At 43.0% G+C, this 24,533-nt stretch overlaps 1 protein-coding gene across 1 annotated transcript in view; it reads left to right on the plus strand.

The window, feature by feature from the left end:
• The first annotated feature begins 21,062 nt into the window (after positions 1-21,062).
• Positions 21,063-24,533, plus strand: part of LOC117738643 (xylosyltransferase 1-like) — a 75,470-nt gene continuing 71,999 nt past the window's right edge. The window contains exon 1 of the mRNA XM_034544639.1: positions 21,063-21,387. Within this exon, the coding sequence (XP_034400530.1) occupies positions 21,103-21,387 (285 nt within the window). The 5' untranslated portion in view covers positions 21,063-21,102. The remainder of the gene's footprint in view (positions 21,388-24,533) is intronic.

Genomic DNA, 24,533 nt, shown 5'->3' on the forward strand with positions numbered 1-24,533 from the left:
AAGGTGGCTCACATTTGGCCACATCGAGTCGGAACACAGCCGAGTCAGCCGACACTTAGCCGCAATACGGCCGAGTGCGCTGGCTAGTGTTGGATTTAAAAAAAAAATTGCCATGCGAGGCCCCCCCGCAGTGCGGGGGCTGCGGGGGTGATCTCTACGGGCCTGTTTGTCATACTGTATTGTATCTGTGCTGTATTGTATCTGTGTTGTCTGGACTGTGCTACTGCCTCTTAGCCAGGTCATCATTGAAAATGAGAATAGATTCTTAGTTGATTTTACCTGGTTAAATAAAGGTCAAATAAATTAAAAAAAGAACTATAGGGAGAGAGACAAAAATTGAGATCGGGGAGAAACGGAGCAAGGATGTTAACAAGAGTGAACGAAGAAATGTAGAGGCAGGACGGAAGGAGTGGAGGCCGTATCGCCAGTAGGCATTGGCATTAAAGATTAAAGACAGGGAGAAACTCAGCTGTCACCCTGATGTATGATAGTAGTGTTTCCCCCTAAATTCTGACGACCCACAGTAATTAATTAAGTGATGTTTATCTTCCTTGCTTCACTTTCTCCCTCCTACTCTCAGTAATAGCTGCAGATTGACATTCTGGTTTAGGGAGCTACTGTAAATAAGCAAAATAAAGTCTCTGAGGATGTATTTTTTATCTGTGAGAGATTGCTTGCTCCAGCCTCTCTGCTATTTTATCCGAAGCGACATCAGGTCCCACTGGCAGGCGTGTTGGACGCTGGCTTCCAGGTATCCAATTCAACGTCCATGATAGGATGGACAATCGTTCTGCTGGTCGCGCTGCTTGTTTGGACAGGTGGCATGATTTGAACAATCTATGAAGGCAGAGCTACTCCGCTTTGGAGACGGTCAGTGAATGTGTCACAGAGGATATTAACTGTCTTTCTCAGCTCGCTATGTGGACCCATTCTAGCTGAAGTCAGGTCATGGCAGTCTCAGACTTTTTCAATATATGCCTCCAGTTGAACCGGTAAATTATTTAACTCAAAGCAAAGCTGTGCAGCCTCACAGTTCTGGAGCATGGCTGTAGTCTCTTTTTGTAACAGTATTGGAGAAAACAGGAACAAAAAAGTCAACTAATTAATTTTGTTATTTTATTGAAATTAATCATGATCATGAACAGCGTTTGTCTTCCAATCTTTACGTGCTTTAATACGTGTGGATTAAAAAGCAAAGCAGAGACACCAGGCGTTGTCACATTGACAGTAAATAAGCTTGTCTTTGTTTTGGATGTTTGTTTGATGAGAACCACCTCTTTTTTTCCCCTTCCTGCTAAAAATATGCCTCATATTTAACATGTTGTCTAAATAAGTGCTAATCTGAATCTTGATAGCTCGCTTGTGTCCGAACACTTTTATTGTCTGTCCTTCCATCCCCCAGGGTGGGAACCACTGAATTAAGGAATTACTGCAGTTTCACTGCCATTTTAATCACATTACAATTGCACTGAGCATACATCTTTCCGTCAGGCTCCCTGACAACCATGCGTCTTGAGGTATTCACCGTGGTAACCTTTTCTCATAATCTGAATGCCTGCCATGCTCGCAGGGGCCTTTTTATAGCCTAGCTGGCACACCACAACCTGCGCCTGTTCTCGGCCTGCCAGTGTTTGTTTTGTGATAATGTGAGCATGAATAAATGTTACAATCGTGCACATGTGCATGTAAGGCTGTGCAGCTGAGGTTTTAACACACGTATTCACTTGGCACGCATGGGCGTATCACTAAGGGTCTCCATTTGTGTCTGCAAAGTCATATCAGCTATTTCAGTCGTGTGTCTTGAGAATACATCAGATTCATCCAGGGAGTCATTTTCTCAAAGGATCTTTGTACCAGTGAAGCAAAAATGCCTCAAATCAGACCAGCTGCATCCTTTGCTTTGGGCTATGTGGCATAGATATGAAGGCAACTCCCGTCTTCCTTTTCATTCACCCCCGAGCAGAGCCGGGTACAGCTCAGCATGGGAAATCTTTGCTGGTTGCCTGGCGCTTTTTCATCATCATTCCTCACCTGGGGAGCTGTATCCAGCTGTGGATGCATATGTGACAAGAGGCGAAGAGAGAGAGGGAGAGAGGCGAAGAGAGAGAGGGAGAGAGGATAAGAGAGAAAGAGGGAGATTAAACTTTCATGAGGCGCGGGGCTTGGTGTGGGCCACCATAATAAAAATGCAAAGATTGAACTTTTCTCCAGGACTGAGGGTGGGGTGATGAGAGTAAAGACAGCCTGGAGGCGCGTGGGTGAGCCGGTGAGGGGGGGGGGGGGGGTGAAGATAGCCCCTAGATGTGAGCAGGGAAAAAGAAGAAAGGATTTATCGCTGGGATTCTAATCCCCCAGTTCCTCTCCTTTTCCCACCCTCTTGTATTGTCTACCCCTTTATTCTCTTGTCTTTAGTCCATATGGGTTTAATTTTTCATTTATTTCCACTACTATCTCATTTGCTTCTCCCACTGTATTATTTTCCATCTGTGCCAATGCTGCACCATCCTCCCGGATGTGAAGGGAGCAGGAACGAGGAGGCTGGAGGAAGCATCAATAGACTGGGAGGTGGCAGGTGTCTGGGTAGTACCTCAGAGGATGTCTCCAGAATGTCCTCCATTCATCTGTTGTATCTGCACAAACACACATACACACACAAGGGCACCGGCTCCACCGTTCTCCCACTCCACGTCATCTTGTTTCCCTCTTCCAGGAAATGTGCGGTGCCGTGTAATGATCGATGGGCTGCGTTCAGAGTAGGAGCAGCCCCCCCCTGTTTGTTTGTCTTTGCTACGCATGGCTGCAGAATGACAGCTGGGACCAGTGCATGATAGAATTTGGCTGGCAAGAAAAGTTGGGCTGTTTTGGTTTAACTCCTCTTTTGTTCCAAAAACGAGAGAAGAGGGCTTCATTCAACTCAGATATGAATACCCTTTGGTAAATCCTATTTATTCTGGGCACTTGAGGAATTTTGAATATGCTGCTGAATAGATGTCGTCCAACCTTGATAGACATGAGAGAGTTGTGTGTTTATTCAGCATGTTGAATGGAGCATGCTTGAGGAAGGAAAGAAAGAAAGGCATAGATGTATGTGTAGTGTGTAAGGACATCCATCCATCCATCCATTTTCAATACCACTTATCCTCATTAGGGTCGCGGGGGCGCTGGAGCCTATCCCAGCTGACATAGGGCGAAGGCAGGGGACACCCTGGACAGGCCGCCAGTCCATTGAGGGCACATGTAGGGACATACAACCATTCACTCTCACATTCACACCTATGGGACATTAACCTGCAGCATGTCTTTGGACTGTGGGAGGAAGCCGGAGAGCCCGGAGAGAACCCACACTGCCACGGGGAGAACATGCAAACTCCACACAGAAGGACCGCTCCGACCGGGAATTGAACCCGCGGCCCTCTTGCTGTGAGGCGACAGTGCTAGCCACTACACCACCGTGCAGTCCTTGTGTGTAAGGACAATGTATTTTAATTATGGTGCCTTCCTGTGTGTTTTATCATCTCTGTATAGTACATACTAATCTATTCTGTGTGTGTGTGTGTGTGTGTGTGTGTGTGTGTGTGTGTGTGTACGCAAGTACAGCATAACAAGTGAATAATCAGCAAAACATATAGGATATGTTTTTGATCTGAAAAGTTAATCTGATAATAAATTACGCTTTTATGGCCCAAAACTGAAATTCAAGCATTTCCTGACGATGATTCACTGATTCACTATTTACCATTGTCTTGGTCCGTGGTGCTTTGGAAATTATGCAAAACTACGCTGATAAACCCCACACTGCACATACACTTTTATAATACAGTGTGCAGTGTTTTGTTATGAAAGCTGACAAACAAGAGGAGAAAACAAGGCATGATAAGCTCTAGATTGTTTTTGTCACTGCAACAGCCTTTGAATATTATTTCACCAATTCTGATCAGCGGTTGTGTTTTACTTTGATGAACTTCTCTGTGGAAATCTCTTGATATAAGCAAACCTGAGCTGACACAATTTATTTTGAACCTGCATTGATTGATTGTGGACACTAGGCGGCAGAAGAATTAAAAAAAAAAACTGTCATGTGGCCGTGACATACAATTTTTAATTAGTAGTTAATTAGAAGAGATGCTTTTGCAATGTTGACAATGAAATATGTTGCTTGGAAATGCAGTTGAAGAGAAGAATGTGGAGTAATTCAAATTAGCTGCCAATTAGTCAGAAGAGCCCATACTATAATCCTATTTGCACATTGATTTCTGGATTAGCATTTCTAAATCCGATTTCTACCATATTTTTTATGATGAAAACAACAGTCAAACAGCATTGGTACACCCACACAGGTGTTTCCACTTTTGGCTAATTAGTCCTCTTCTCAGGCCTGTATGTGGGAGTGAAGCTAATCAATATCACCGTCCTTGTGCGGTTAGTGTTGTTAAACCTGCCAAAGTACATCTAAAAAAAGAAGAAAGATGTTGTTAAAAACTCATTCCCAGCGTACCATGTCTTTTAGCCTTTGGAATTCCATAGTTTTGCTAAAAAAAGGCTGAGCTAACGATTTTTTGATTTGTGTGATAGTTGGTAATAAAAACAACAGCAGCAGAGGATCTAAGAAACTTTAAAGGATTATAAAACAACAAAGAGTCGACCAAGCTCTAATGGCCACTTGAGCTCGGCTCTAGAAGAGTCAATCCCCATAGAGCGCCAAGATGGCGACGACTGAAACCAGCCACATTAAGCTTCTCAACAACTCCTCAGAAACCTCACTGAGACTACGTCCAATTTTTTTTTCATCCAGTCTATGTTTTGCACAACTGAATGCAGCCTTGCACCGTCTCACCACCACCTATACCCGTAGAGACATCAAAGGATTTCTCATCACAGGAGCGAAAGTTTTGAAGCTGGTTAAAATTATGCGGCTGAATGCAGTTGTTGTATCATCGTATCGTCATCCTCATAAAACATACAGAGAGAAATGCTGGCTGGCTGCTCTCACGGAGCCTTCTGACAGATAATGTATTAACGGTAGCGCTCTCCAACCCAACAGCCTTTATTATTAATAAACATCCTCATAGCCGAGGGTTCATCGCTGTATACTTGTACATCTGCATGACAGATTGTGAGCTATACACCATTATGGAAACAATATATGCACATCCCGTACACATGTATTTACATATTCACTTTATTACAACATGTTCATAGATATACTGTATACATAAAACATGCCTTTAATGCATTTACGCAGGCTTGTGTGAATACATAGGCTGCACCCTATTCACTAACACAAGCACAGATAAACATCCACACACAAAATACAATATTTACAATATGTGCACTGATATACCTATAAATTACTGTTGGTTGATATCACTGTCCCCCCTTTGCATTTAGGTTTGATGATAAACAACATATTTTCACATTAATTTAACATACCAGCTCACTAATATGAACAGAAACACTAATAATTAACACCAAAAAAAACGACACGCGTTTCTCACAAACCCTGTATATGCAAATAAAACCCTCTTCCCGTGTGACTCTAATACATAAATACTTCCACAGGAGAGGCCTGGGGTTTCAACCTGTGCACCTCTCGTCTTAACCTTGATGTTCTCTCCAATTCCAACACGCGTAGCCCTGAGCATTCACTTCCGTCTGACAAGAAAAAAAAGAAGAGAGATGAGATGAGAGGAGAGGAGAGAAGGTTTTAGGGATCAGGTGTCTCCAGAGACTCTGATTGGCATTCAGAAGCACAGCTTTCAGTCCTCGTGCCCGGCATCCCTTAGCGGTCCACCGGGCTTTCGCGAGATGTCGAGAAACGGACAAGAAGTCCTGAGGTGATCCTCACAGATATCCTGTTTCTCTCTGACAGGAGTCAAATGGTTTACAGTGAGTAGCAGAGGGAAATTATTTGGTTTGTTGGGGATTGGTTTGGTTTTGTGTTGCATCGAGTTCACTTGAGTTAAGTTCAGTTTGGCAACAGATGGGGACGTTGAAGTCTATAAGAAAATGACCCTACTTCCACTTTATTCCCTCAGTAAACTTTGTAAACATGAGTTCATGGTCGCGATCGCTAGTTTCAAGACTTCTTCAATACAGCATGATGTTAATTTAGTAAATTATGATCCTATTCAGAGTAAAATAGAGGGTATGCTTTAGGGCGTGGCTACCTTGAGATTGACAGGTCGCGACCACGATAACTCGTCAAAGCCCTTTAATATTTAAATTCTATCCCACCAAATGCTAATGTTTATATCAATCAGATTTGTGTCATAGGATTGCTGATGCACATGTCAGCGTTTGCCCTTTATCAGTTTCAGAAAAGAATAAGTAACCCTTGGAAACTAAATAAATACCTTTTTTTTGTATTTGTGCTATGCTAAAAAAGTGTCATTGATGATCAGCTTTGACATCTGTGTGCATGTCCCAAACTGAAACCTTAGTGTCTTCTTGAGTATTAGCTGTTAAACGGTGGTTAGAGAGACATTTATTTCATCCCCGGAAGCCATTACAGACCTTTAGAAGCCAACAAAAAGGGCACACCTCTTTATATTTGCTGGTCACTGTCAAAGAGAAAAGCCAGATGGAAATATCTTTGGTTACAGGAAGAACAAACCCTGAGTGTTTCTGCCACTGTATATGTGAGTGAATGGAGGGGGTGGGGAGGGGTGTTATTGCTGATGGCAGAAAATGAAAGGGAAGAGAAAACAATACAGGCTATTCTCTTCATTATCTCCCTTGGTGGTTCTCCGAGACCGGCTTCTCTGCAGAGAGACGCTGCCTTCTCTTAATATTTTCCCTCTTATTAGTTTTGTTCCATGTCTCTGTATTTTCTTCTTTTTTCCCCTGTGTTGTGTATGTACCATGTTTCTACAATTTTCTCCTCCCTCGCTGTCTCTATCTCTCTCTTCCTTCTGGAGAGAACGACTGAAGCTGTTGCCGCACACTCAGCGGTTTGCAGCATGTCAGAGAATGCTGCTTGTGCTTGTAACTTAAAACGGTGCTTAAAGTGAGAGAAATTAATAGTGACATGCCCCCAACTCACACACACACACACACACACACACACACACACACACACACGTTTAGCGCATTGTAACAACGCATCCTGGGGTTTCTGCTCTGAAAGTGCTTCTTCACCCCAAATCCCAGTTCAGATAATCAGTGCTTGTCATCTTGTAAAGCATCCTACATTCTTTTGTGTTTCCTGTCTGACTTTGGCTGAGTCCTCACTCCATCAATCTCTCACTCCATCACGATGATGTCACTTTTAAAAGAAGAGGTGGAGGAGGAGGTGCAGTGTGGGGGGTGGGGGGGGGGTAGGGGGCATTCCTCATAGACAGACTGGTTCCTGTCCAGCCATGTGTGGCTTCCATCAGCCTGGCCCATTCAGGCTCACTGGTTTCACACTACATTCCCCTTCATTCACTTTAACACTCCATTAGGTCTAAAAAAAAAAAAGGGGTGGGGTGTAATTGCATTTTGAGTGATGTTTGTGTCATTACCTTGCTTCAAAGTCAGCAACAACAACAACAATTTAGGGACACGCACTCAGCCTGCCTTAAAAGTCACAGCTGGCAAATTGGAGCAGAGATGGTCTCAACCGAAACACAAAGACCTAGAGTCACTTTCAACTGCGTTTAATACTGATCACACATCCTCTCCACTGAATTAATGGTGAAATTAGAACATTTAATGTTTTGTACTATCTGGACCTTAAATAAAAGTTTTAATATTTATGGCAACAGCGATTGAAACCCTACATTTGGTTGATGACATTTTGACACCTGCTGAGTTATCGACAGCTCATATTTATATTCACTGGGTTTGCCCCGCGTTATAGAAAAGAGAAGTATAGCTAGTATAAATTGAATCTCAGTCATTGTTATGTTGTGTTAGTTGTGTGGAATCTACCAGACTCATTGCAATGTCTGGTGGTTACCTCATAAAGGTTATGAAAGCATGACTTGGTGTGACATGCTAACGGGTTAATTGCCTGTTAATCTGCTTGAATTGTTAAATATTGTTTTGTTCCTGGAGTTGAAGATGGCATGACAGCCGTCTAGACGGCAACATTTTAATTTCAAGTTTCTTGATTTGTGATCTTCAGAAGAGTCACATTTTTGCATTGCTTTATAGGCTGCATGAATTGATTATACTCTTTATATTTTATATATCGCGTGTGACAGCAGAACAACTTTAATCTTGAATGCTGCACCTTTTTTTGTCCCTTGTGATTATCGTTTGGCAGCTGTTACAATGGTGAGCTGAGCTTGTTGTACTACTGCTCCTATTATAGATGCTTCTGATGTTAAAATGATTTCCTTTTAGCAGGATGTGATGCACAACATTTTAATCGTTATGTCTAAACTAGAAGAATTTACAAGGCAGGCAGACTCCAAAACTTGCATAAACACAGCTGTTGTTTGTTTGATCAGAAAGGCAAATTGTACAAAAAGATGTGGAGCTCTGACCAGAAATAGACTGCTGTCTGTTAGATTAATGAGGGACTCATTTGCCAAGGCGAGAGATGCTCAGCTGGACTACTGACTCATCAAATGACCACATTCCAACCCAAAACACAGCTTTGGATCAAAATAATGCAATATCATCATATCCTTTTTGTGTCCTCCATTGCCAAGTTGCCGTGACCGGTGACCTCGTAGTTGCAGTCCCCTGTCCGTGTGATCCTACGGTGTTGGCGTGCATGTATCAGCAACATGCATATGCAAGCACATGAGTGTATATTATTACTGTTTGAGCGTGGTTTTGCTGTGCTGTGCTGTGCTAATCTGTTCAGACAACAGGACCAGCCATGTCCAGAGGCTATGGGCTAAGGACAGGAGGACCTTGACAGTGCTGAATCTTTGAGAGTGTGAGGATGCATCCACCCACACTGACTTGTCGGCCACCTACGCCACGTGAATGTCAACACAATTATGATTGCGCCCGTGGCGTAGAATTAGATAAAGAAGGCTTGGGGGAGAGACAACTGCCTGAAATGTAGACAACCATCTCATGTGCAGGCTCAGAGACAAGTAGCAGTGACAGGAGGTGAGTCAAATTCTTATGTTTAAAATAAAAAAAGATTGAGATCAAGTGGAAGACAAGCCAAGCTTAATTGAGTGACAGGATGGAGAACAAGATAGCAGCATGACAGTAGCAGAGAGATAGTAGAGGGGGAGATAAAAGGGAGAGCAAGAGAGAGAGAGAGTTAAGGAGATATGGGCAGCAAGCCAGTGGTGGATCTGGAGGGAGTCTGGGATTGCTGGCGGGTGAACAGCACGTCAAGCAGCTGGTCAGTCCGCGCCATTTGCTATATTGGCCTTAAAGCACTGAAAGTCGCCCACAACCCCAACCCATACGCACACATACACACACACACACAGACACACACACACACCTCCATATGCCACCCTCATGCACATGCACCTGCACTCCTGTGGCTAAAAGGCAACTACAATTATCGCATAACAGATCTTTGCCCCGTTGCTGGAACAGAGCCACCTGGATATCAGATGAACTGAACTTCTTCTTCCGTAACCCAGAGCAAGCGAGGGAAACAGGGCTGGGGGGAAAAAAACATACATTTGTGGGGTCAGTCCAATATTAGAGGTCCACGTGGAGCAGAAATAACATGCATCAACTATAATAGCTCTCATTCATCACAACGCTCACAGAGGGAGACCAACCTGATGCATACAGTGCTCTCTGCCAAAGACTTATTGCTCATTGTCAGTGCGAGGGGCACATCATAGATTAGATTCATCAGTGACCTCATCAAATGCACAAAGAAAACAAATTGGCTGAGACTGTACAATGTTTGTCATTAGCTGACATGTGCCCTATTTTCTACCCCCACTTGTCACTCCCTCATTTGAAGCATAGACGCTGCAGGTCGCCACACAATGCACAGAAATGTTGCAGCATAGTTCAGCCGAGAGTGCACGCTGACTTGTATAGACAAACAAATCGATGAGCAGTCCGCAGCATCGACGGCGGGAGCACAACAGCTTCGGAGACTTGTGAGGGGGAGGAGGAGGAACAGAACAATATGAATTCCCAATTCATTTGAGAGTAACCACTTGCACAGGCGTCTTATTGATTGAGGACAAGTCATTATTATATGGAAACTATATTTGTTTTAATGATGCATTTAGCAGGGCTTTCACAGCACTGTCACAACTCAAGTTCGACCTTTTGAAGTTTGCTCCAAACTTTGGAAACGTGTGTAATATTACGCTCCTGTGTTCAAAACCATGTCGTCTCCAAGGTTGTACTTAATATCAAGAAGGACGATTTGTCTTTCAGGCCATCTGTTGTGTATCTTCTTTTTTTTAGATTGATTTCATATAATCACCCATAAATGCAACAATTATCCTGGAACGACTTCAAAACAACAGATCTTGATACATGGTTTCCCTACAGAAAAGGAACAATAAGTAGCATAGAGAAAAAGCCTGCCTTTAATATTCAAATAAGAAAGCTTCACAATTTGAATACTGTGATCTAAGGAAGGTAACCGCTACCATTTGCAAGTCACAGCCTCTGTAACAGAGGTCATTGCTAATCAGCCAAACCAGCAGGGGCATATAATCTCTCTCACCTACACAGCTGAAAGATGGGCCGCTTTAGAGTTTCTGTAGCTGGCACTTATATTTCCCAGGCTCTTACTCCCTCATTACCTGCCTCCTATCCCTCCCTCCACCTCTCTGCCTTTTTATATAAACAGTCTCTTGCTTCTCTCAAATCATCGTTGGTGTTTCTATTTTTACCAATCTAACAAGGTTGCCTGGTCACAGAGGACTGAGGAGCAGCGGAGGGAAGAAATTTTCACTGAGATCGAAGATGCCGACACGCTACTTCTGTTACGTCAGCCCGCAAGACAAAATGGCCCTGGGGCTGAAAGTGGAGCCCCCGGAGATGGAGAGCGATGGGGGAGAAAGAAGACAGAGTGGGTGGAAGAGCTCCTGCTGCAGACCAGGCGATGGTTAGACAAACTCTTAACCTCGAAGACAGATGAAAAAAATCAGCCAGGAGCTGAGTGAATACAAAGAAAATCGCGGTCTAATTCAGGGTTGTGTGGTGTCGTTTGGGGAAGAAAAGTTGAACCTTTGAAAAGGAAAAAGGAAAAAAAGTCTTTGATGTACTGAATAAAGTGGAACTACTGAGTAACTATTTGAAGTGGTTGTACCCTCTCACCATGTTAACTTTAACCAGAAGCATCAGTCGATCTAATGATTGTTTTAGATTTGATTCGTCCTAGAATAGAGCCAGGATAGCCCTTTTAAGTCTTTATGCTAAGCTAACCGCCTCCTGACTCGAGCTTCATATTTTACAAACTTGCTTTTAGTTCTTGCAGGAATACAAAGGGTTCAAATTCCATTTTTACTCAATGGTATTTTGATGCAGTCTAATGTTGTGTATGTATATCACTGCCTTAGTGATACAGATGACTTTCAAAGGCATGAGACTGTGATAGAAAAATACCAAAACCTGATTAAAGTTCAAAGTATCCACATCGTATGTGGTGATGATTTCATTTTTTCTAGAAATACTGTGCTCAGCCGGGCTCTGAAGGGGCCAGGTCTTATGAAATACGATATCTTCCTATTTACATAGCGGTCACACAGTCCATTTGATATAGTCCACTGGCTTCTATGTCATATGAATAACTCGTGCTCAGAGGAGAGGAGCAGTCGTCAATGCACAAGAAGTCATTGTCTGTCTGTCAGAGCCATTCAAACCTATTTAACTGTGCTTTACAATGTATCCTGTCAGCAGAAAAACAGGAGGGGCTGATCTGGGAAGGGTAAATTATTCAGTGATTTAATGAAGGTGCACAAGGGTACATTTGCTCTGAAAAATGGTGCGTCCTCAGGAGAGGAAGTCAACTGAATGACTTGGGACAAACCGAATAGCTGTAAGGTCATAGAATATCAATATTAATAGATGTAAAGCTACAGAGAACTGTACTGTTCCCCAAAGGTTAATACTGCTGACAGGTTACATGGCACGACATCCATACTGTCTGGCCCTGAGAAGGAAAGGTTGGATTTTAAGGTGCCCTTTTTTTGTGTTGTTATTCCATTATGGTGACAACCAGGGAACACAACCAAATACTTCCCAAATACACAACAAGAGTGCTAACAGACAAAGGCTTCTAGATGTTTACATGTATCTCTCATTATTACCAGATTTCCATAGGGTTACCAAAACATTTGCAACCAAAATGTTTACAGCCACGCCAATGACATGGTACGAGGGATGGTAATGTTGATTGGTCGACCACTTTGGTCCAGCCAGAAATAGCTCCATTGAACTCCTTTCTCCCAACCGGGAGGTTCATAGTGAAACATGGATTGCAATGAAATCTTGTACAGACAATCATGTTCACCACAGGATGAATTGTTATCACCTCGCAAAGACTAATGGCATTCCCAATAAAGTCAGATGTACTTTTAGTGCTAAAAAGCAAAAGGTAAGATGCTATCATGCTAAACTAAGATGATGACTTTGGTCAATGTATCATCATACAACGCTTAGTATGATCTCTTAGGAAAAGTTATTCATTTTTTCGTACTTGTGCATGTTTCCTAGAAAAGCCAGCAATACGTGTAATTTTCCACTCTTGCATGCATACAGTCTTTTCAAAACAACTGTTCGGTTTAGGCAACAAAAGTACTTAGTTCGGTCAAGGAAACAATTGCGAAATACTTAGTTAGGTTTAGGCAACAAAAATAGTTTGATAGGTTTGAGAAAAGTACAATAATTCCGGGCCTTATTATCTTAGGTATAGCTGTGCATGCCGCATGAGACCAGCCTGATATGGTACAACATAACAATCTGCTAAACATCAGCAATGTGAGCATAGTCAGTGTGCATATGTTAGTATTTAGCTAGCCCTGAGGACACAGACTCTTAGTCTTAATTTCTCCTCAGCTCTCTCAAACAGTAAAACAGCAAACAGTGTGTGACGGTTGGCGTGTTGGGAGATCACCACTTCATTTCATTGAAACTGTCCGAGTTTCTGCTGTCAACACAAAGAAAAACATGAGCAGCCCTGTTATATGCTCGCTGTTCCACTAAGGCAGGGAATTGTTTATTACGGGCAAAGAACAAATGAGTTATCAAAACAAAAGACATCTATGGATAGCTTCAATCACTCTGAAAATCATAGTCATAATCGTTACCATCGGTATTCCAGGTCTCTTCAGATCGTTAAGTTTTGTTCCACATTTAGATATGCACTGCTGAAACTCTATCAACTGGTAGTATTGAGGACAACGTATGCTTTATTTCATCAGTGTTTTTATCTAAATCCATCTATAAAAGGTAAAGGTATATTGTTTTAGAATGAATCTAGATGTCCTATCTCGTGAGCATTTCCAAAGGATAATACCAGGGTAGCTTTACTTGCTTCCTATCACCCTTAACGAATGACATGATTAAACCCACTGATGTATTTGCAGTCAAGCCTCATTACATTTTTTAAATGAGCACAGATCACATATGATTATGTTCGTCCACCACAAATTAAATTATGTGAACAGGACAGGAACTATGACGCCCTTTTTTCTCTTAGAGGCCATCGTCCCAATTCTTCCTTATTCCCTCTCTCAAAAGCTTTGAGCAATGTGTCATCTTAAATAACACCTGTAGTATCTTACTGTTTAATAAAGCCAATATCATTTCTGTGGATTTTTATTTTGTGCATATGTGTCCTCTCAGTTTGCATGTAGTTTTCTTTTGCCTCTTCACTGCCACCAGAAACTCTCTAACAGTGTGAAACAAAGTCACAAAGTGAACCGGTGAAAAAGAGGAAAATGAACATCCTCACAGCAACAACTCTGGTAGGTCGATTGCATCAATAGGGAAACACTCAAATGAGCCTGTGCTGTTCTTTAACTATGTATAGCATCACAAGTATAAATCTTGTTATCCAACAAGAAAACTCTGTCAAGAGGTCTGAATTCTGAAGGTCTTGATTAGCGCACACAACATGGGCTGTTTTTGTTGCTAAGAAACAGGTTCGGGATCTGTAACAATGAAGTGCTGACCTTCTACTCACTTGACAGTGGTCTTTTAGGGGGACATTGGGACCAAAATGGTTTCTTTCAAAATTAGATTACTTTTCCACATGAAGACACATCAAATCTCATAAGTGCCTAATACAAATATTAATACCAGCCCCATTCCAAACAACACCTCAAATCACCACTATGATGTGCAAACATGTTTCTACATTGTTTGATGGTCTTCCACTTTACAAAACATATGGTGTTAATGCATGTCTTGTAGAAATATTCTGTCTGCTGGCTTCAGTTTTCTTCATCCGTTTGCCCTTTTGAAGCTGCTGCTTCACATTTTACTGGATGGTCTGTTTTCCCTGGTGGTGATTTCAGCTTTGTACCTGATAAGAAGTGCTGTGTTCCTCCAGGATAAGCTGTCGGATGTGAGAAAAGCTTACTATCCTGGAAAACATCCATTTCCTCAGGAAACACACTCACATTCACGCACATGTGCACATATGCACACGTGCCACTGGAAAATGACATGCAGCCTCTCACCATATGGGATAACTGACTTCAGATCACCAGGCTCTTCTACCAAATGAGCCAATCCCAGCAGCAAGCTGTCGCTAGTGTGCCACTGTCACATCAAGTATGTCTCACGCACTGGAGGAATATTTTGATTCAACACCCTAACTTTTACATAACTTTGCTGTGACCTTTGTGACCCCTGACTGTGGTGGTAGATGCTCGGGGCCAAATAACAGTGATAAGTGATAAACCTTGTTTTACTTGTTTCAGCCCTGCACCCTCAGTTACTGTTGCTAAGCGTGTCAGGCTTTACGTTCCAGACACACATTAAGACTGCAATGATATGGTGGCAGATTGACCGTCAAAACCTTTTTGAATCAGTGGGTCTTTGATTTCTCAAAGAAGTAAAGAGGATGACTTCACATTTCCAAAATGTGGAGAAACCGAAAACTGCATATAAGAAATGGACGTAGTCGACGTGATGTCACCCGTTGGTTTCTGGACTACTGTGCCAGTACCAGTGAACGGAAGTGACCATATTTGGACTGCGGAGAAGTGACGTAAGGACTGGTAGTGGTCACAATCATCGCCCTGCCCTAAAGCATACCCGTGTTATGGTCTATTTGACTCTAGATGGGTCCATCATTTACTAAATGGACATAATGCACCAGAAGGACCCCCCCCCTGCTGGCTATTTGAAAGACACCAAGTTTAAGGCACTACCGCACTGGCTTCATTACATTACATTACATTACATTACATTACATGTCATTTAGCTGACGCTTTTATCCAAAGCGACTTACAATCATGTTACATTCATACACTGTAGACACAGCTACAGGGAAGAAAGTCAGGGTTAAGTGTCTTGCTCAAGTCTTCACTCTTCAGAACCAGAGGTTGACCGCCTGGAGAAATCCATGTCCAGCTATAGTTGCTTAGCTATGAATGGATAATTGTGGTTTTGGGGGATGGGTTTAGATATAGAATAGGAGTAGAACAGACATTCCCATTCAAATCAATGTAGCAGGATGGACGGAGTGTCGGCATGCTGTGACCACACATTACGGCCCCACTGAAGTATGTTGTTGCCATATCATACAACAACGATCACCATTTTCTTTTGTCAAATGACCACGGAAAAGAGTTCAATGTCCATTCTGCTCCTATTTCTATGGGTTTAGAGATTGGTCATTAAAACAGCTTTACACCAGAACCAACAGGTCTTCCATCTTTGACACAGGCTCTACAGATAAGTTTTAACCTGGGTGGCCTTATACTATATCAGCTTGAATATTACATTCGCTTTTTGCAGCCATTTGCAAAAATAACAAAGCCAACAACAGTCCTTTTTCCCTTCGTTGAATAGCATCAGCCACGTACGAATCAACATCTGTTCATCTCTAGTTGTATCACAGTCGGAGGAAAAAAGGCTCCCTCTGCTCCCCTGGGCCCTCGCTGTCAAGGACACCTGTCTGCTGCTGTGATTCGCTGTGTTCTACTGCACTCCAGTCAGCACGCCGCCTGATTACATAAAACACTGAATGCATGAGTGTCCTACAGCGGGACGCCTAAGGCTGCATTCATGTTGTGCAAAGCCCACCCGAGTTCCTCTCTCTCCTGTCCCAGACTCACTCCACCAGCTGGCTGCTCATCTGTCTCTCCATCTACCTCTCCGTCCCGACCGCAGTGTTAGTCAGGACGGGCTGCATGCTCGCTGGAATCATCCAGAGGAGCCACTCTGGTCAGTCTATGTGCGTGTGTCCGTCTGTCTGAGTGACAAAGAGGTCGGCTCTAATTAAAATCAGCATTTGTTGCCACAGGGAATGGTAACTATTGTTGTGGCGACAGTCGGCCCACTCGGCCCCCTAAGCAACAGAGCGACAGCTAATGAGAGGCGAAGACATGCCTCTGCTGCCAGAGGAGCATGAGCCGGCTCTCCGTCTCATGTTTTATGTTTTCAATCTCTTTACATGGAGTTCGTAAATGGTTTTGTTTTTTCTGCTCTCTGTCTTCCTCTGACTCTGCCCTCATCTATCTCTTTTTTGCTCTTTACTAATTGAGTACACCGATTATGGTTTCTATCCTCTCTCTCGTTTCTGACTTCACACCTTCTTTCCAATTACATCTAGTTTTGTCTTTTAACTGTTCCTAATCTTGCTCCTCTTTCATTTAGCTCTCATTTGTGGCAGCACATGCATCTCCTCCCTCATTCCTCACTTACTCTCTCTCATCACTACCTTAATTAGCAACTTTACATTTCTTCCGTTGGCAGGTGTTCTCTCTCTCTCTCTCTCTCTTCCAATCCCTCACTCTCCCTGATGAAGTAAGAATTAACATTTATCAGATGCTCAAATATCTTTGGAGTGTTTATGCGCATATCTTGAGATAATTCAATGCAACATTTATCTGTCTGTGGTCTGCAGCCTTATCTCTGCAGCGTTGGCTCTGTTTGCCTCCAGAAATACCACCAAGTTAATAATGTGTACTGCGATTGAATTGCTAAAACACTTTAAGAGAGTTGTGTGATGAGAATACAGATTAAACACTTGGACGTGATTGACAGATTCCTTTTGGAACTCTTATTTAGAAGCGCTGCAATCCAACAATATTATATTCCAATGATGCGATGGCCTGAAAAGCGGTGGACACGAACAAATTGCTCCTCTTCATTTTGCCTAAAGTTTGGAGGGACATGCTCAATTGCCTCTTGATCAAAACCCTTTGATCGGGCAGAAGAGTACAGGGATAAGCTCAACACACAGTTAAGCTTAAAATGAACTGTTATTGTGAGAAGTGCAGATGTAATTCTGGAAATGGCAGGAATGTCTAATTGCCTTGTCGATCACAAGGTCAGCGCATTGAGAGAAATATCTGGCTTTGTCTCCGACAGAGCACTTGTTTTGGGCTTTGCATATTGTGCTTTGTCTGCGTGTCAGCCGAGACATTCTTGGAGATGAAAACCACAGTGCGGTGCTCAAAATGCTAACTTATTTTTCTGCGTTTCAGCAGCCACCACAGTATATAATTCACTTCCCAACTCAAGGCTTGATATATGCTAAACTTTGTCTGCCGTCGCATCCAGCAATTTTCTTGTTTTCAGCCCTCAATTACCTTATTGTACCTGCCATTCAACATATAACCAGCTATCAAAGTGTCAAAGAGCTGTATCTGCTGTCTGTGTCAGGACTACAATCTTATTTATTCACTTCAATGGCTTGTTGCTCAGAAACAAACAAAGATCAATAATGGCTTTGATCATGAACAGCTTTTATGAGGGTGTCACTGTGTATCTTTGGCACTATTAAATGCAGTGTTGAGTGTATTGTCTTTCTTTAGTGTTAAATACTATATACATGTCCTCTGTCTCAAAGCTTTCTGAGCTTTGGTTTGTAATTCACAGGAGCTGAGTCAGTCAAGGTCCTCCCATTAAATATGAAACAAACGCAATAGCCAGCACATTAAATTCAAAGTTTTTCTTCTGCAGTTAATTCAAATCCCTTTAAATGTAGCTTTTTTGTTTGCTAATAGTCATTTATCCCATCTGCAGACTGTAGTAGCCTAAAGCTCAATCGCTTATTCAACACAACAGAGTAAACATGATAAATGCCTCAGTGTAGGCTTCTTTCAAATACCAGCACACAGAGTCTGATGTAACCATCCCTTGTGTGTCAGATCTTGGTAACTGGAAAACGTTCCCCTCACAGTGCAGCAGCGTCACTAAGAGCTTCAGTTCCTGTTTGAATATAAGGCAGATGAAACTGTTCACCTCAACATCACACAGACGTTTGTTTGAGTGATAAGGCAAACCAAATGTTAGGGTTGGAACAGCTTGCTTAAAGCCTTTACAAGCCATCACAGTGTTGTCACTCAGAGTAGTGAGGAGGACAATGGCTTCTTCTTTAGGGGAGTTTGGTGAACCCACTGAGAACAAACCCCCGATTCTGGGAGGTCCCGTCAGCTCCACCGAGCATTTTAGCTCATTGTTTACGTTTTCTGACCAACTTTACGTTACCTGCCCAGAACCAAACAGCAGACACAATGGGCGGCTAGCTCGTGAACTTAGTGAAACATTTAGCAGCTTAAGAGACAGAAAGGAAGTTGGTGGAGACCAGAGCGAAGCGAAATGGATTGTGAATATTTGACTTATTTCACCAGGAACAAATCCAAATGAATCCTAATGTTGCCTCTAGTGCAGGGGCGGGGTACCTCAGGCAATGGTGGCATGCGGTAACTTAAAAGTAAAGCAGCAATAAATGTGAAAGAGTTCTCTTGGAAATTTTGAAGTGCCCTCTCATCCGCATGCCAAATATATCAGCTATTGGCAGTTGCATGGCTCGTTATTCATGGTAGTTTGATAGATTAGTTGTGTCTTTGACAAAAAAACAACAATCCCACAACTGTCGTTACATTTTTCCAATGGAGCCCCTCCAATCTTCAAAACCACAAACCATAAGATCATTTTATGTTAATATGGAGAGCCATCACTCGTAAAAAAAGAGATGGTTGAGAAAATTATTTTCAGGGGTTTTAAGAGATAATTATCAAATATCTGAATGGGCAATGGTTGCCAGAAACCCATCTCCTTTGTGTGTGACAGTTAGAGGGAAGTTCAGGACCAATTATAAAGTGGACTTGGATGAAAATTGGAGCAATTGCACAGGATCCTCAGACTGTCAGCTCCCACTAACTTAGCTTAGTCTTGAGAGCTCCTTGTATTCTGAGTCTCACCACCAGTACTTGTTGTAAGTCAGGGTGCCATGAGCAATATCAAAATTAAGTTTCTTATCAAAATAATTTTAATAAGGTTTCATCACATAAATTATATAAGAGCACTAAATGTAAATTAACCCAGTTCAAAGTCTCCCAGACTTTCCAATATATACTGTATATATATATTTTTTTTATCCATGAGAGCATGAAGTTCATACAAGTTAGATGCTATCCCACAACTACACACACTTGGCGGTCTTGAGCTCTGAAGTGCATCTTCATCTTCACGTTTTTCTATTAAGTATTTTGGTACTGTCAGTATTCAACAAATGTAAAGAAGGTCATCATTCCTGGCATGTTGAATTGTGTCTATACACTAAAATACTCTTATGTTAATGTGATTCTTCTCAAGTCACAGATTGACCACACACACGCACACGTACGTACATTATATATTTGTTGATTTAGAAAAAGCAACAAATGTAGAAAAATATTTTACTCATCCAAGTTTCAACACGGCCTCATAGATGTTTCACACTTTTATTTACATTTTATTTATATGACTAGTATTTCAAACAGCAAGTCTAATACAACCATTATTACAGGTAAATGTCTAATCATGAAGTTTAAATCATTCAATATGAGGGATGAGGAAATGATGCGTAATGAGGGGTTTTTCAGAGGTGTGCATTAAGCCATGATGAATGGTGTGATGCAGCCCTGACATGTAACCTTTGGAGGCCTGTGATTGGCTGATTCAGTGCAAGCGTTTTTAGAGTGTTTTTTTTACAACACTCAGGTGTAGTTGCTGTCAGTACTTGAGTCACAAGTTTGGATTTAGCTGTAAGTTTATTTAAATAAATGATTATTCCTAAGAGTATTTGTTATTTGTTTTCTAACTGGAAAAAGATTGGCAGCATCAACATCATCTGGCTACTGTAAAAACGTTACATGGTGTTGTGCTAAAAGTTTGATTTGACTAGTTATTTACGAAGCTTCCTACACAAACTCTCAGCAAGTGGTAGACAGATTCCTTTCAGTGTGAATGACATCATCATTTTCAGATGTCTTGTAGTTTTTCTTATTGTGCGGTCAAGGTGAACAGATTGATACACATAATTAGACGCAAGATATTTGTCTTTGGTTTTCTATAATAAGTAAGTAATAAATGTGATGATGGTTTGGCTCTTAACGTGGATTATTCTCAATGGTACAGAAATTATTTTAGGTCCGCTTTTCAGTTAAAGATTCAAGGAGACCACATCTCTGAATACCAGCTCCACCACACAGCTGTCACTTACAGCTGGGAGGCAGGGAAGAACACAGTAATTGTTCTTTTAAGATTTCAGTTGGGATGCAACCAGTGGGGTGTAAAAGGGAAACAATCATCCCTACGTTAGATAAGCCCTAAATAAAAAAAATACTATGGGGATGTTTGACTGGCTTCCTTCCTGTGCGCCTGGAGCCCTGGAGGCCCAAATAATACTGCTGTTCTCTGCCTTGTAATAATCATATCAAGCAATGCAAATTAGGACATTTGCAAATATGTGGTCACAATCAGAGTCCTCCTCTTGGAAAGATGGAAATGTGCGGTCTGATTCCTCTCCAAGAGAGAGCCTAGACAGCGTAGACAGTACGGCCTGGCGAATCACACACACACACTTCCTCCCCGAGTTCCACCACACGGTGGCCCTGTGCCTCTCCTTCTCGATGCTCCTCCTCGCCTCTGCCACTGTAAGCTCAGCCCCCCCCCCCCCCCCCCCCTCCTCCTCCCTCTACTTCCACTGCTTCCTCCCGTCGCGCTGCGCAGAGCCACAGACGGTCCTCCAGCTCCGAGCAGCACGGCGTGAAGATGGTCGGCGGCTTGTGTGCTCGCAGGCTGGCCCGCCGGTCCCGGTCCGCCCTGATAGTGGCCCTCACGGTGCTGCTGGTCCAGACGCTGATTGTGTGGAACTTCAGCAGCCTCGACTCCGGCGAAGACCGAGAAAACGGAGGCTCCAGCGTGCGGGAGAAGAGGGACCGGGTCGCGGGCAACAAAGCCGCTGGCAGCGACTATTTCCAACACGGGGTCCAGCAGCAGCAACGGCAGCATCTTCCTCCGCCTGGGAAGGGGACGTCTCGCCACATACAGCAGCCGGTAAGACAGATGCGCCACCGATGTAGCCATATCATATCCACGCGAGATTTAAAAAAAAAAGAAAGGAGAAAATAAGAGACTCGCCGGGGGATGAAGTCCAAAAGAGGTTGGCGGGCAGGTCAACACATCTCCAGTTTGCGCTTTTTGGGGAGAAAAGCCCACGGCCGGGCCTCGAAATGAATGAAATGTTGTCACTTGAACGGAGGCTTTCTCGTCAGGGAAACATTAGGATGTCTCAAGCAAGAGAGATGCAAGCGAGCCCTTTTTACTCCGAGCATCCTCAGCTCGCCGAGAACAGGAACCACACTGCGCCGTTTCAATGAAGACAGACTCCCAGTGTATGCCGAAGCTGAGTATGAAATATGAACTCAGCGTGTAGTTCACTCCAGGGCAAAATGATATGACAACGGGGCAAATCCTCCCCCAAAAAAAGATAGTAGCATGAATAGAAGATCTGGCTGGGGTTGAAGCCCATGCCTGTCACGCTCTGTTTGTTGTTTTAAGTGAAACGCAGTAGCTGCATGGCTCAGCAGTGCTGTCTGAGAGGCCAAATTGAAACATAACCTAATTTGCAGAGTTGCTTTTGATGAGTTTGCAAAGATCCCCGAGTCATCTGTTGTTTGTGAAAACACAAACAGCTTTATTGCGAGTGGCAGCACGAGACACACAGGTCACGATAGATGTGACCGTGGAGCCAGCAAACACACAGACCGGCATGATGAATGCATTGCGATAAAGACAAGCCTGTGGAACGGTGACCATTCAGAAGGAGAAGAGCTAATGCCACGTTTTGACTTTGAACATTTAAGAATTGGCTGCCAAAAGATCCAACAATGTATTTTTTAGACTCCAAAGACTGGTGCCCTGGAGGCGACACAAAGCAACCAGTTCTGTATTTGTACGGGGCTTCAGTGCAGCATGTGATTAATTTCCCAACCTGATCCCTGCAATTCAAATTCTCAAAAATTGAGCTTCTTGCTCACATGGTCTCCCAACCAGTTAGGCTGCCCTAAAGAAATTGGACGCAGTTGTTCCTGGCAAGCGTGCAGCGCTTTCCCTTCACAACGCTGCCAGCCATTCAAGTACAGCCGACTCCTCAGCCACCATGCAACCAGTAGATAACCGGCTTTGATGTAGCATGATACACTGTGGCCTCCGCCGCGCTCAGTCAGTCACTCGGAGCCGTGCACTGTATCATCTGTCTCCTCCGCAGATTCTACAGTGACTCACTGGCTTCCTCTGGTAGGCCTGTTTGTTCCACCTGCCGGCATCTCCACAGCACAAAGTCGTGCTAAGTATGGGTTATGTTTGAGTCTATTTCTCGACAGTCGGAGAATCCTCTCAACAAATGTCCCTGTAATAGTCCTGCAGGGACTCATTAGTGAGTTTACACTATAACACTTTAGGGCACCGTTATCATTTGCTGTATGGAATTGCTGCAATATTCCTACAGGAATTAGTAATGCAGTGACATAACGGGGAGCTGGGGATCAGTTGTGTCAGTACCTATTCACGCTGCGTCAACACCGGTTTGTCCAAATGTGTTTCACTGTTAAAACACACAGTGGATCTGCACTCATGACCTTTTAAAAAAGGGCTTTCATCCCCCATCGCCTCGAGGCACTTCACACAGTCCTGTATGCTAGTCAGTCCCACCAGCCAGTCAGCTCGCCGGCTGCCAGTCAGATATTCAACCAGTTCTCTGCAGTTCTGTGGCCCCCGGACTGATCACATTCAACTGGTCGCTCTGGGCCACATTCCCCTCAAATGGTTAATAACTGTATTTTCATTCTTTCTCCCCTTTTGGGTGGAGTGTGTGTGTGTGTGTGTGTGTGTGTGTGTGTGTGTATGTGTGTGTGCGTGTGTGTGTGTGTGTGTGTGTGACGCATAAGCGCCAACTGATGCTATATGAGGCAGCGCGCCTGAGAGAGGGGAGAGCAGCACTTTGATCCAAAATAGAATGAGCCAGAAGCTACAGTGTGACAATAGCAGCATTTCTGTGTAATAACTTGTTTTGGATGGAAACATTATGCATAGCTTTGGATGTGTCAACCCGGCAGAAAGGGGCTACAGTTGTCGTTAGCGGCCTCCTGTTGTGTCTCTTGAGGGAAATGTTGCCAGAGAGCAAAGATGTTTTCTTCTGCCACACACCACAGCATGTTGTTCACATCTCCACATGCCTTGTGTTTCTGGATATATAAGCGCATGAATGACATTATGTTAGCTGTGAGTGTTAAAGGGACAGTTCAACCCAAAAACATTAATACATATTGTTCTTATGTGTTGTGCTATTCATCAATCTAGATTGTTTTAGTGCAAGTTGCCTAGTATTTCTCCATATATAAATGTGGACTATATAGCACTTGGCTTGTGGTTCTTAAAGCGCCCAAAAAATACATTTTAAAAACTCAAAAGCGATGCCTTATTTCACTGTATTTTTTTTTGTCTGTACCTGTTGCGGATTCCCCCCTCAGAAATGTCTACACTTGTTAATGTGTCTGTCTTGTTTTGCCTGACATCAATTTATTATATGAGATATAGCATCACAATTATTATTAATAGGTGCTTATTAAGGCGGTCCTGGTGTCGGGCGTGAAATATGGTTAATGCACCAGAATTAAACCAACCTTCTTCCAGCAGGAGGCTGAGTCAGACTTTTTGAAAAGCGTCTGGCTCCAAGCTTCACATCTGGTCATCAGCGGTTTCTTTCCATCTGCTGCTGGTAGTCATATACTGTCATGATCCCCATGTACCCAGCGGGTGGCCAGCTCACACATGTTGTAAAGAGTTTCCTGTTAGTCATGGGATTGTAACATTACCTCTGATGTACACTTTTTCCATTGCACTTGCAGTTTTTCTAATGGTTTCCTTCGGCAAAGATTACAATCCATCTGAGAATGCACATTTACTACAGTTTTTTCGACACATTTCCACAACATAGTTATTATACATACATGACATGCTGAACCACGAAATATCGTAAATTATTTTGTATTATCCAGATGTACTCCTCAGTTATTTTGCCACAGTGGCTCTCTTGGCTTTGCTGCAGAAGCAAATAATTGAGTGCCAGTAGATATTTGACTTGAATGGTTTGAAACAGATGTTGCCTCCTGTCAGAGTGTGAAACACTGAATTTAGAGACG

This window comes from Cyclopterus lumpus, chromosome 1 (genome assembly GCF_009769545.1).
Source record: "Cyclopterus lumpus isolate fCycLum1 chromosome 1, fCycLum1.pri, whole genome shotgun sequence".
In the NCBI taxonomy this organism is placed as follows: Eukaryota; Metazoa; Chordata; class Actinopteri; order Perciformes; family Cyclopteridae; genus Cyclopterus; species Cyclopterus lumpus.